The sequence below is a fragment of the Phocoena sinus genome, chromosome 18, assembly GCF_008692025.1.
Source record: "Phocoena sinus isolate mPhoSin1 chromosome 18, mPhoSin1.pri, whole genome shotgun sequence".
In the NCBI taxonomy this organism is placed as follows: domain Eukaryota; kingdom Metazoa; phylum Chordata; class Mammalia; order Artiodactyla; family Phocoenidae; genus Phocoena; species Phocoena sinus.
The window spans coordinates 24,837,409-24,851,253 of record NC_045780.1 but is presented as its reverse complement, the minus strand read 5'-3'; the positions used below and the strand labels follow the sequence as shown (position 1 = coordinate 24,851,253).

At 35.6% G+C, this 13,845-nt stretch overlaps 1 protein-coding gene across 1 annotated transcript in view; it reads right to left on the bottom strand.

The window, feature by feature from the left end:
- VWA8 (von Willebrand factor A domain containing 8) overlaps window positions 1-13,845 on the bottom strand; it is a 387,125-nt gene that overhangs the window by 270,031 nt on the left and 103,249 nt on the right. The window contains exons 13-15 of the mRNA XM_032610892.1: window positions 13,201-13,332; window positions 10,903-11,037; window positions 10,736-10,813 (exon numbers count right to left, since the gene is read on the bottom strand). Of these exons, the coding sequence (XP_032466783.1) occupies window positions 10,736-10,813; window positions 10,903-11,037; window positions 13,201-13,332 (345 nt within the window). The remainder of the gene's footprint in view (window positions 1-10,735; window positions 10,814-10,902; window positions 11,038-13,200; window positions 13,333-13,845) is intronic.

Sequence of the window (13,845 nt, the reverse complement as noted above, 5' to 3'; positions counted from 1 at the left end):
ATATCATGTTTGGATACTTTTTTTTAAAAAGCAAATGTAAAACTTACTGCCTTTTAAATGGCAAATTTATGCAAATACAACAAGATGAACCTTTATAACATATATTGCACAGTTAAACTTTACGATACACTTTGCGTTTTTAGAATATATAAGTTTAATAAGTTATCAAGTTGAACCAGCAAATAACCTACCTTTTCAATACATAACTTTGTACTATGTCCTATCATATAAACACTCCAAGTAGTTCTAATTGCAAGCTTAACATAAAATACTACAACTGTCATTACACTCAGCTTTTGAGATGATTTCTGCATCAAAACAAGAGCCTAAGATAATGTTTCACAAAGTTTCAATTATAAAAATAATACACTGTTGAGATGGACTTCTATCAGTTGAAAACAACCATTGATTTTTGCAAACTCCTCCATTCCTCCTTTCTATTATGTTGTTTTTGAAAAGCTAGCAAGTAGAAAAACAGACCAATACTGAAAAACAAACTGTGATGTAACAAGAACCCTCGCATTCTAAAGCAAATCAAGCTAATGTGAAGGAAAGCATTCCAAATAAAAACAGATGATACTTTTAGGGCCTCGACCCAGTTTCCTCTCATCTCAGAGTGAGCCTCTCATTGTCTGTTACTTACTGTTTTTAAAGATGTACAGTCTAGTAGGCAAGAAAATGACTTGAAAATTAATAAGCTAGGACCTGCTGTAGACGCTTTGTTTGAGGTATAAACTCTGGCACTTAACCTTTCTCATCCTTAATTCTGAAAGCCAGGAAATACCACTTTACTGGCCTATTTTAGAGTAATTATAAATTTTAGTAAATAACTTGAATCACTTCAAAGAGGCTGCAAAAAGCTATTATTAAATTGTCACAAAATTTTATGTTTGAAAAACATAGGAAATACACAAAAGATTGTAATTCTAAAACTGAAATGAATTTGTCTCAAAACAGCCTCCTGCCTTGTCCTGTAAGAACTAATTAGTTCTCAAAAATCAGAAATTGATCTAAATAATTCTATTGCTTTTCTGCATTAGAGAACGCTATAAATGGAAAAGCTCTTAAATGTGTTTGATGGGGAGAATGACAACAATGTTTGAATAATCACATCTATCCCTTACATACTTAAAAACAAAAGTCATTCTACTTAAAATAGTTTAAGATTTCCCAAGCCTCTAGGATGGTGCATATTCAACTGAGTATCTTCTTTATGCCAAGCCCTATGCTGTGGTCTAACCTGCTGCATTCTCAATCCTGTTAGACCCAACCCTGTTTTATAAACACCCCCATTTTATAAACAATATTTTGTAATTTTTGCTTTATAGCCTTGAAAAACTCCATAGGTAATATAATATACCTATACACATAACTTCAAGTAAAAATTCAGGATAATGCCTACATTTTATTTTAGGGAAAATAACTTGTTAATAAGTAATACACACTTCAACAAATGTATGAGCACAGCTACACCATAAAATATCATGAAGTTGGATGCTTGCAGCTACATGTAGAATCACTATGCATATGAAAACTATACACTGAAAGAGGTGTGCTACATTTGTAACTCAAATACCATCAGTGGCAATGTTCTCAGTGGTGTGATCTTCCAGAATGGTCAGTGTAGTAGGCAGAAGAATACCCTCCACAAAGATATCCATATCCTAATCTCCAGAACCTGTGAATATGTTACCTTACATGGCAAAAGGAACTCTGCAGACGTGGTTAAGTTAATGACCTTGAGATAGGGAGATTATTCTGGATTACCCGTGTGGGCCCAATCTTATAATCTGAGTCCTTAAGGTTGGAGGATGTTTCTCAGCTGTGGTCAGAAAGAGAGATGGCAGCTTGAGCAAGACCCAGTTCTCCGCTGCTGGTTCTAAAATATAAGGGGTTATGTGCAAGAACTGGACAGAGGTCAACGTAGAAGCTGAAAAAGGCATGAGTGAATTCCTCCCTAACCTGGGTATAGGGAAAGGCTTTCTAGCCATGACTCAAAATCTAAATGCAATAAAATAAAATATTAATACATTTAACTACAAATTTTTTTAATTTACAAGGAAAAAACTAATTTATTCATAAAGAAAATCAAAGTATAACTGACAAACTGAGAGAAAAATTTATGCAGCATATATCACAGATAAAAAGCAAATATGCCTAATATTAGAAACTTAAATATTGAGAGGAAAGAAGACCAAAAACTTAGCAGAAAAATGGGCAAAAGAAATGAACAGATAATTTACTAAGGACAATAATGGCCCTTAAAAATAGGAAGGATTTTCAATTTCTTTCCTAATATAAGAAATGCAAATTAAAACTACTTAGGGGCTTCCCTGGTGGTGCAGTGGTTGAGAATCTGCCTACCAATGCAGGGGACACGGGTTCGAGCCCTGGTCTGGGAAGATCCCACATGCCGCGGAGCAACTAGGCCCGTGAGCCACAACTACTGAGCCTGCGCGTCTGGAGCTTGTGCTCCGCAACAAGAGAGGCCGCGACAGTGAAAGGCCCGCGCACCGCAATGAAGAGTGGCCCCTGCTTGCCACAACTAGAGAAAGCCCTCGCACAGAAACGAAGACCCAACACAGCTATAAATAAATAAATAAAAACAAAAAACAAACAAACAAACAAAACTACTCCTTATATATCATTTCTAACTATCAAATTGGCAAACATTAAAGAGCTTGGTGGCCCTCTCTGTTGGCATTGTTGGTGGGAATGCAAAATGGTATAATCCTTACAGAGGAAAATTTGGCAATACCTAACAAAAGTACACATATATTTACCTATTGACCTAACAATTCCACTTCTAGGAATTAATCCTGAAGATATACTTCTAACAATGTGAAAATACATATGCAAAGGTTATTCATTGCAACTTAGTTTGTAATTACAAAATATTGGAAACAATCCAATTGCCCATATATAGGAGACTGGTTGAATAAACTCTGGTATAACCACATGATGGAATAATATGCAACTAAAAAAGACAAAGAATGAGGAAGAGTTCTACGAAAAGACAACTACTCCTCGTTTATAATTTCTATTTCAAAATTCAGAGGATGTAGAACTTGCATGATGACATACATTTTTTAAAAATAAATTTTATAATAAAAGAAATTTGAAGGAATTGAGGCAAGTAAATTCCTAGAGAGCCTTATGAAGGTTATTCTTTGTGGGAAAAAGAAAAAATACTAAGAAGACAGAAAGGATGACAGATTACAGCAAAATAAATCAAGAAAACAAAATGATCTACAGAATCATACAGAAAGTTAGTCTCTGAGGTTGAATACAAACTACTTAAATGAATACAGACTCTTGAAATCTTCATGAAAAAAGTGCAAATTCAAGACAAAGTCAAGAAGCAAGTAAAAAAGTCCAAGACAGGGCTTCCCTGGTGGCACAGTGGTTGAGAGTCCGCCTGCCGATGCAGGGGACACGGGATCGTGCCCCGGTCCAGGAGGATTCCACATGCCGCGGAGCGGCTGGGCCCGTGAGCCATGGCCACTGAGCCTGCGCGTCCGAAGCCTGTGCTCCGCAACGGGAGAGGCCACAACAGTGAGGCCTGTGTACCGCAAAAAAATAAAAAAAAAAGAAGTCCAAGACATAGGTCAGTGAAAACATACACAGGAAGAAGGAGGAATTGTAGATTAGATGGAAGATGAAGAAAAGGATTTTGTTTGAGTTTAGCTATAGGAAGAAAAACTTAGCTAAGGGGTCAAAAATGATCCTAAGACTTCAACGTGTTTTAGACAGTGATTATGTTCATTGTAAGTCTCTTAAACTTATTTGACCTAAATTTTTGATTGGAGTTGACTCGGCTTTTAATCCAAGTAGTACTTAAACAGAAAAACAAGATCTCAGATCTGGTGCTGTTTACGATGGTGTGGAAAGAAATCTGGAAATATGCCCTTATCTGGTTGTGAAAGAGAAGAATAATAACCTGTATGTCTTCAATACTATGAAATCACTGACTTCAACACTAAAAAAAGAATAACCAGTTAAAAGAATCTGACCTAACACTTGAGCCAAATGATTTAAGATTTTTATAACCTATTATAAAACTTATTTTATGTACAGCCACAAATCTGTGTAAAGGCTCTGTTTTTCTTTCCCTTCATATGAAACCCAGTTCTAAAAATAGTCAAGTCTAAAAATAAGGCAAAACCCACATATTAAGTGTAGCTTTATACATGTACAAGTAACAGGGAAATCTCTACATCTTCTAGGAAAACAGATGTTGAGTTACTTATTCCCACTAAATTCTCTATGTTGGGTCAAACTTCTGGAAATTTTTTGTTAATATGGGCTATATTATTATAAAACCAAAATCTAATCTTTAATCTTATTAAATTAGTTCCTCTGTCCCAAAGAAATAGATGAACGTTACTAATAAATATGAAATTATAAGCAAAAAGAGTCAAATTAATCTCAGCAGCTTGGTTTCTATCATAAAAACCAACTAATTAACAGCTTACAAAACCTGCAAATGTCAATAAAATGCCTAATATATGCTTTGATCCAGTTCCTGGAAAGAAGCCATATGGAGAGAGAAAGAAACAAACTCACCTACAAAACATGTTTCCATTATTACACTTCTCTATCCCTTTCTGAAGTCTATACTTCAGAAACCATTTTTCTCTCCCAGACATTTCTCTAAAGATTAATGAGCAGAAAAGCAAAACTGGAAAAGGGGTTTTCAGAATATGTGATTACTTTCCTCATCTCTGTACCAGTTTTCCCAACCCTTGAAGGACATCTATAAGGTAGATAGTGTGTATGCTGAGGATGGGCAAAATATTCTTATGGCAAAACTTGTGTGCCTTTTGAATATCATCACCCATGTTTGTCAGATAGAAGATTAATAAGATATGACTAAATGACCTTATCCTGTGGCAGAAATTAGAAGAGACTGACTTCATATCTCAGAAGAGTCTCAGGTAATAGAATGGTCTGCCATCAAATTGAATAGTATAATTTTCCTATCTTTGTTTATTTATCAATCAACAAACAACAGGAAAGTTAAAAAATACATTAAAATAAAATAATATTTTTGTGAACTTATTGTCACTCTCCAAAAATATATAAGAAAATCTGTTCTCAACCTATTAAACTAATTCTTTCATACATAAAGATAACATTCTCAATGGCAGGATACTTTCGGTAGTTTTTCAGTGGAGCTGAGAGAGCTTAATTGATAGATATATACATACTCTCTTGTTTGGTTCTTTTAATGGATAGCAGGTTGAGGTGACCGCAATCTTCACAGTTCAAGCATATGCTCATAGGATAATTTATCACTACAGTGTAAGAATCACTGACTAAATTGACTACAGAAATCTGATACAGAAAGAGTACTGTCTGGAAAAAATTGATGAGGCATAAATTATTTCCAGCTTTCATTAGAATGGGAGTTTTTATTATTTATTTATTTATGTTTTGCGGTACGCAGGCCTCTCACTGTTATGGCCTCTCCCGTTGCGGAGCACAGGCTCCGGACGCGCAGGCTCAGCGGCCATGGCTCACGGGCAGGGCCGCTGCGCGGCATGTGGGATCTTCCCGGACCGGGGCACGAACCTGTGTCCCCTGCATCGGCAGGCAGAGTTTCAACCACTGAGCCACCACGGAAGCCCCGGGAGTTTTTATTTTAATGTAAAAAATAATAATGTGTACAACTTTAGAAATACTAACAAATGGGGATGGAGTCAAAGAGAAAAGAAATATTATCCTCAAAAGGTCTTCTCCAAATGATTTCAAAGCAATGGCAGCTGGAAAGGTTAAGTTATGCTTGTATTTATCCTAGACTTATAAGTGGAATATGATATATTTATAATAAAATTTAACTTGTTTTAAAAATATATTGATGATTTGGAAATTTTTTTCTCTCCATTATTTGGTAGAAAAGTATTTTCATTGGAAACTAGAAAGTTGATGGTTGACAGGTTGGTGAGATGATAAAATGCCATCCTCAGATCACTTCTAACCTGAGCTGTGGAAAGGTATAGACAGATGAACTAGCATATTGAGCTAACCATCACCAAGAGGATGATTTTCTAAGAGGGCAGGGTATTCTTCATTGCATCTTCCATGAATTAAGCAAAAAATATACTCCCCTCTCCTGCCAATTTCCTTACTTCCCTTAAAAAATCCAGTAGACCTAGAATCTATTCATAAAGACTCACTTTAAAATATATTTTTGAAAAACATATATAAATATATATTTTTTCAGTGGGTTCTAAGACTTGTCACCTGCTGTGTAATGTAGAAATTTATTTTCTTTCCCCTACATGTTTATTGCTCAAGACTCAGGATATCAGTACTGGTTTAAGTCTCTTCACCTTAATTCATATTCTTCATGATTTCATAAGCTTGGATCATATGCTTCTTCATAAATTTCATCTTTTAAAATCATGGAGTATTTCTTAGTAAATATTTGAATCTTTTAAGTCCTTAATCAGTTAATTATCTTTTCCTATTTTTTTATATAACTAACTTTACCTGTATTTCTAGAAATACGATAACAAAAACTGTACAAAATAGTAGGAGGTATAAATCCTCCACAGTTTTATACCAAGGCAGGATGCTTTCTCTTTCATTTCCAAAATTCTTTTCAAAGTAACTCAAAATACTAAATGATACCTTAGTGCTTTGAATGAGTTAAGTTACCCAGAAGAAAGAAAAAAAAATAATTTCAGGGAGAATTCTCAAATATCTTTTACAATAGATTTTTCTGCTTATAGCCCAAAAGTTACCAGTACCATGTGATTATAATTGCTTCTAACTCTGGCCAATTCAACCCATAGGCACAAAGTAACTTAAAGCAGCATGAAAAAACTCTCAACAGAATCATTTGAAATGTGAGCTGTTAACAAAATTTTCTATGATAAGGTCACAGCAAGAAACTGGTTTAAACGTCATTTTTCAAAAATAAGAACAATTTTAATATAAATATATTTATTGTCAGTAATAATTAAAAAGTTAAACAAAAAAATAAACTAAAAACACAAAATGCTTCCTAAAATGTAAGTAAATAGTATATCACATCCACTATCCAAAATTGTTCCAAGAATAAGAAACAGACTCTGCTAGAGGTAAAAAGATACCATGACCAGCCAAACACGAATACGTAGAAATCAGTAAATTAGCAGGATAAAAATGTCTTAGAGATATCATTACAAAAAAATACATGACCGAAAATTTCACTCTGTAAAAACACGAGCTGTAAGTTTGCTTTTTTATAATACTATATTCAGCATGTACGTCCACCAGAATAATCCATTCAAAAATACTTAAGAATAAGTTTAACCAAGGAGATGAGACTTGTACACTGAAAATTATAAAACATTGCTGAAAAAAATTTTAAAAGACATAAACAAACAGAAATTCATCTACGTTTACAGAATAGATGATTTAATATTAAGATGACACTACTACCCAAAATGATCTATAGATTCATTGCAATTTCTATCAAAATCTCAACTTTTTTTTTTTTTTTCATAAATAGAAAAAACCTATCCTAAGATTCATCTGGTATCTCAAGGGACCCTAAATAGCCAAAACAATCCTGGAAAAGAAAACAAAGTTGGAGGTCTCATACTTCCTGATTTCAAAACTTACTATAAACCTATGGTAATTAAAACAGTGTGATACTGACATAAGGACAGACATATAAACCAATGGAGTAGAACAGAAAGCCCAGACACAAACCATCACATATATGGTCAGTTGATTTTTTACAAGATTGCCAAGATCATCCTATGGAGAAAAGACAGTCTTTTCAACAAATGGTGCTGGGAAAACTGGATATCCACATGCAAAGATTGAAGTTGGACACTTACTTTACACCATATACAAAAATTACATCAAAATGGGTTAGAGACCTAAATGTAAGACCTAAAATTGTAAAACTCTTAGAAGAAAACATAGGGGAAAATTCATGACATTGGACTTGGCAATGATTTGTTGAATATAACACCAAAAACACAGGCAACAACAACAAAAAGATAAATTAGACTTCATCAAAATTAAATTAAATTTTGTGCATCAAAGGATACTATCAAGAGAGTTGAAGAATGCTCAACATCATTAATCATTAGAGAAATGCAAATCAAAACTACAATGAGATAACATCTCACACCAGTCAGAATGGCCATCATCAAAAAATCTAGAAACAATAAATGCTGGAGAGGGTGTGGAGAAAAGGGAACACTCTTGCACTGTTGGTGAGAATGTAAATTGATACAGCCACTATGGAGAACAGTATGGAGGTTCCTTAAAAAACTAAAAATAGAACTACCGTACAACCCAGCAATCCCACTGCAGGGCATATACCCTGAGCAAACCATAATTCAAAAAGAGTCATGTACCAATATGTTCATTGCAGCTCTACGTACAATAGCCAGGACATGGAAGCAACCTAAGTGTCCATCAACAGACGAATGGATAAAGAAGATGTGGCCCATATATACAATGGAATATTACTCAGCCATAAAAAGAAATGAAATTGAGTTATTTGTAGTGAGGTGGATGGACCTAGAGTCAGTCATACAGAGTGAAGTAAGTCAGAAAGAGAAAAACAACTACCGTACCCTAACACATGTATATGGAATCTAAGAAGAAAAAAAAAAAGGCCATGAAGAACCTAGGGGTAAGATGGGAATAAAGACACAGACCTACTAGAGAATGGACTTGAGGATATGCGGAGGGGGAAGGGTAAGCTGTGACAAAGTGAGAGAGAGGCATGGACATATATACACTACCAAACGTAAAATAGATAGCTAGTGGGAAGCAGCCGCATAGCACAGGGAGATCAGCTCGGTGCTTTGTGATCACCTAGAGAGGTGGGATACGGAGGTTGGGAGGGAGGGAGACGCAAGAGGGAAGAGATGTGGGAACATATGTATATGTATAACTGATTCACTTTGTTATAAAGCAGAAACTAACACACCACTGTAAAGCAATTATACTCCAATAAAGATGTTAAAAAGAAAAAAAAGAGAGTGAGAAGACAACCACAGAATGGGAGAAAACATTCGCAAATAATATATCTGAGAATGCCTTAATATGCAGAATATATGAAGAACTCTTACAGTTCAGCAACAGAAGACAATGCAATTAAAACATAGGCAAGGAACTTGAAAAGGTATTTCTCCAAATAAGATATATAAATGGTAATAAGCCCATGAAAAGATGCTCAATATCATTGGTCACTAGGGAAATGCAAATCAAAACCACAAGTTACTACTTCACACCCATTAGGATGGCTATTATAAAAAGCAAAGCAAAATGAACACAGAAACAAAACAAAACAAGAAAACAGGAAATCACAAGTGTTGACAAGGATGTGGAGGAACTGGAACCCTCATGCACTGCTAGTGGGAATGTAAAATGGTGTGGCTGCTATGGAAAACAGTTTAGCAGCTCCTCAAAGAGTTAAAGGTAGAATTACAATATGATTCAGCAATACCACTCCAACATATAACCTGAAAGAAATGAAAGCAGGGACTCAAACAGATACTTGTACTCCAGTGTTCATAGCAGCATTACTCACAATAGCCAAAAGGTAGAAACAACTCAAGTGTTCATCAACATATGAATGGATAAACAAAAATATTATTCAGTCATAAAAAGGAATGAACGTGTGAGATATGCTATAACATGGATGAACCTTGAAAACATAATGTTAAGTAACATAATCTAGAGACAAAAGGACAAAAAGTGTATGATTCCTTGTGACCACCTAGAGGGGTGGGATAGGGAGGGTGGGAGGGAGACGCAAGAGGGAGGAGATATGGGGATATATGTATATGTATAGCTGATTCACTTTGTTATAAAGCAGAAACTAACACACCACTGTAAAGCAATTATACTCCAATAAAGATGTTTAAAAAAAAAAAAGTACATGATTCCATTACATGAGGTACCTAGAATAGACAAATTCCTAGGGACAGAAAGTCACATAGAGGTTACCAGGGTCTAGAGGGAGGCAGAGAATTTATTATTTAATGGTTATAGAGTTTCTATTTGGGAATATAAAGCTTTCTAGAAATAGCTAGTGGTGATGGTTTCACAACATTGTGAATGGACTTAATGCCAGTGAGTTGTACACTAAAAAAAAATGATTAAAGTGATAGAATGGATAAACAACAAGGTCCTACTGTATAGCACAGGGAACTATATTCAATATCCTGAGATAAACCATAATGGATAAGAATCTTAAAAAGAATGTATATATACATATAACTGAATCACTTTGCTGTAGAGAAGTTAACACAATATTGTAAAACAACTATACTTCAATTAAGAATAAATATTCAGCAAAAGAAAAAATAAATAAAATTTAAAAAATGGTTAAAATGGTAAATTTCATGTTATGTACATTTTACCACAATAAAAAAATAATAATCTATTTGGTGAATACCTAATTATCTCTCACTGCTGCTGAAACCTATTTTGTTTAGATTTCCAAATTACTATTACATGTACTGTGTGTGTGTGCACAGGCTTGTAAAATGGATCTCTCTTGAAAAACAGACCCTGGTATGTTGGGCACATCAGATATCCTAGAACACACTTTCAAAAATTCCAAATAATTATAGCTGCACTCCAATTTGATAGCTGTTTCAGTTATTTATCTACTTCAAAATTAACAGGTACAACTAAAGGAAGAATATCCACAAATTCTGCTGACGGTCCAAAAGTATGTTTATAGCCCAAGTGCTAAAAACGAACTTCTTACCTGATAGAGCATGATAGGTTCTATATTGTATCCTAAGGTATCTGCAAAGTTCTTAGCGATGACTGTTTTTCCACAGCCCTACAAATGGAAACATAATCATTCAAGGGATAAGTCAAAACCACCAAAAGTCAGGAAACAGAACTTAGCAGTGAGGCTGCTATTCTTACTTTTCCTCCAATTAAACATATGTCCTTAACCATGTGAGACTGCATCATTTCAGCCAGTAGTTGTTTATGGCTTAAAGTTTGTATAAAACGGTCTGATGTGCAAGGTTGACTTAATGGCCTGGTTCCAGCTGGCACCTATAAAGAGAGGTAAATATAATATGCACATGTTTTTCTCAAAATAATAGTTAAATGAAAGCATACAACTGCCATTTAAAAGCCCCTACTAATTTCCTGCTCAATTCAATTCTATACTGTTTTTGATATTTCAATAGAGCAACAATTATTTTCTCATTCACACATCTGATAATCGTTTTCATCAAACTTCCAAATCAATCATCCCTCTAAAATTAAAGTCCTATGTTGTCAGACATTTTCATATGAATCAAGTAATTTTCGTACTATTTATAACTTATAATAACAATGTCACTGCTTGAGAATGAAGGTTTTTGCCCAAATTTCAGTTATAAGTACAGAATTTAAAATCAGTCTACTGGGATCCTCCAAAATCACCAAAGATCTCCTGATTTTTAAACTGTCCACAAATCTTTTTTCCACTCTTATTTTAGTTTGCCACTCAGAAGCATCTGTTCTTAAAATCTCCCATCCTTCACACCTACTTCCTTTTATTTCCTATCTCTTCCTTATTAAAGTCTCCTGGATTTCCATGCCCTGCTGGGGACTCCGGACTTGATCATACTGTAGGCAAGACAAACCCTAAAGAATTACAAGTTTGGAAGTGACAAGATCAGATCTGATTTTAAGAAAACAAATGGTGGTAACATAGAAGGCTAACTTGAAGGGCCGGGAGGCAATGATGTTAGAAAGCCATTACCAAAGGGAAGCAAATAATGAAAGCTCGCTCACATCTCATGTCCCTGGACATTCTGTTCAAACCGCCTGAAATGTCCTATCACCTTTCCACTCCTGGGCCACTGGAAAACTCCTGTGTCATAAGACTTAGCTCAAGCCCCATCTCCTCTCTGAAACTTTCTCTACTCCTTCTCCTGACTCCTGGTGTTCCTTCCATCTCTACATCTCCATAGCCATTCCAATGCACTTCTTACTCATCTGCCTCTATCCTAGACCATCAGCTGTGAGGTCACTCATCTGAAGGAGACAGAAGAGTGTCGTGTGGAGTGTGCTGTCTAGAAGGCCCAGCTGTGCCATTTGGTAGCTGGTGACCATGGGTGAATTGATTACCCTCTTCACATCTGTTTTCTAATCTATAAAATGGAGATAATAAAAGTTATCTCCGGGGTTATTGGGGGATGTAAATGGCATAATATATGTGAAGAGAAAAATACAGTAACTAGTACACTGCAGGCACTGAGTGGATTTTAATACAGAGCCTGGCTCATGGTAGACATAATCAATGTTTCGTTTGATGATTGAGTAAATACAGTGACCTGAATAAGTATTACTAATATCACGTTCAAACAAACAAAAAAGCCTATCATGAATGCTTGCTCTGTCATAACATAAGAAGGCAAGCATTTATTCTTTCCTACATTCACTTACAATCTAATTGTCAGCATTTTTCAGGCTGTGTTTCCTAGTGTTAGCTTCCTATCACCTCTTAGGGTTCTTAGGACCCTCGAGGGAAGGGTTAGAAAAAGGGAGGCAGGGCAAGCAGTTGGAGCTCTATGAGCAAATATCGTTCCCCTCCTCTAAAAACTGTTCAACTACAACAGCTCATCTTTTAACTGTTTCATGTAGCTGACAAAGATTTTATTTGAAAGGAGCATTCCCTAGTTGTTAAAATACGTTTGAAAACAGGGCCTTCCCTGGTGGCACAGTGGTTGAGAGTCCGCCTGCCTATGCAGGGGACACGGTTTCGTGCCCCGGTCCGGGAAGATCCCACATGCCGCGGAGCGGCTGGGCCCATGAGCCATGGCCGCTGAGCCTGCGCATCCAGAGCCTGTGCTCCACAACGGGAGAGGCCACAACAGCGAGAGGCCCGCGTACCGCAAAAAAAAAAAAAAAAAAAGTTTGAAAACAATGACTATTTCTTACCAAGGACTCAGAACACAAAATGCTTTCATTGATAAACACTTTATTTGATTTTCCCAGAGGCTGACTTTGGTTTTTGATGAAAAGCTATCCCTATGCTTCTCCTGAACTTTTCCAGTTTACAAACATACATGACTCTGGATATATAGATATACAGATACACGTATATGGATGTGATGCTATGGAACCAAAGAAGACTTATATGGGAATCATAAACCCAATTTAGGTCATAAAAATGGACAGAACAAGGCACATCGTAGAAAGTACAAACCTTGATTCATTCATTACCTTAATGGTCACCTCTTTTTCTGCAATCCGGATGGTCACAGAAGCTTGGAAGACATGGTTTTCAGTCATCTTCTCCACTCTCACAACCTCTTCAGGAAGCAGAGAGCTTCTTGAATCTTGGAGTTCAAAGCGCTGTAAAATTACCAAAAAGACATGTAATTTACTTTTTATTTTAGTATTAATGTTGGATATTTGGAAGGTTCCATCTTAATGAGAACTGAAACCCACTCTATGTTATAAAAATAAAGGTAAAAAAATTAATGAGAATTTTTTCCCCTATTTTTACAGATACCACTCATTCTACTTAAGCTAATTACTAAGGTGATATGAAAATAGTCCCTAAAATTTACTAAATGCCAAGAAATGGAATCGCTGAGTTTCTGATCTGGTAGAAGTTTGCAGCCTACAATGCTTGATAATCGAAGGTTCCAGTTTCCTAGAAAAGGATGATGAGACTCTTGAAAACATGCTAAAGGAAATTAAAATAAGGCCTATATCAGCTGATTTCTTAAATCAATTCAAGTTAATAGCTGCCTGGACACCAGTCTGCTGATTGCTTGTGTGGTTAGTTTAATTGATTACAATAAAGTATGACAATCAATCTTCCACAGTATCTGGCACAGTGCCTTCTACAGTGTAGGTTCT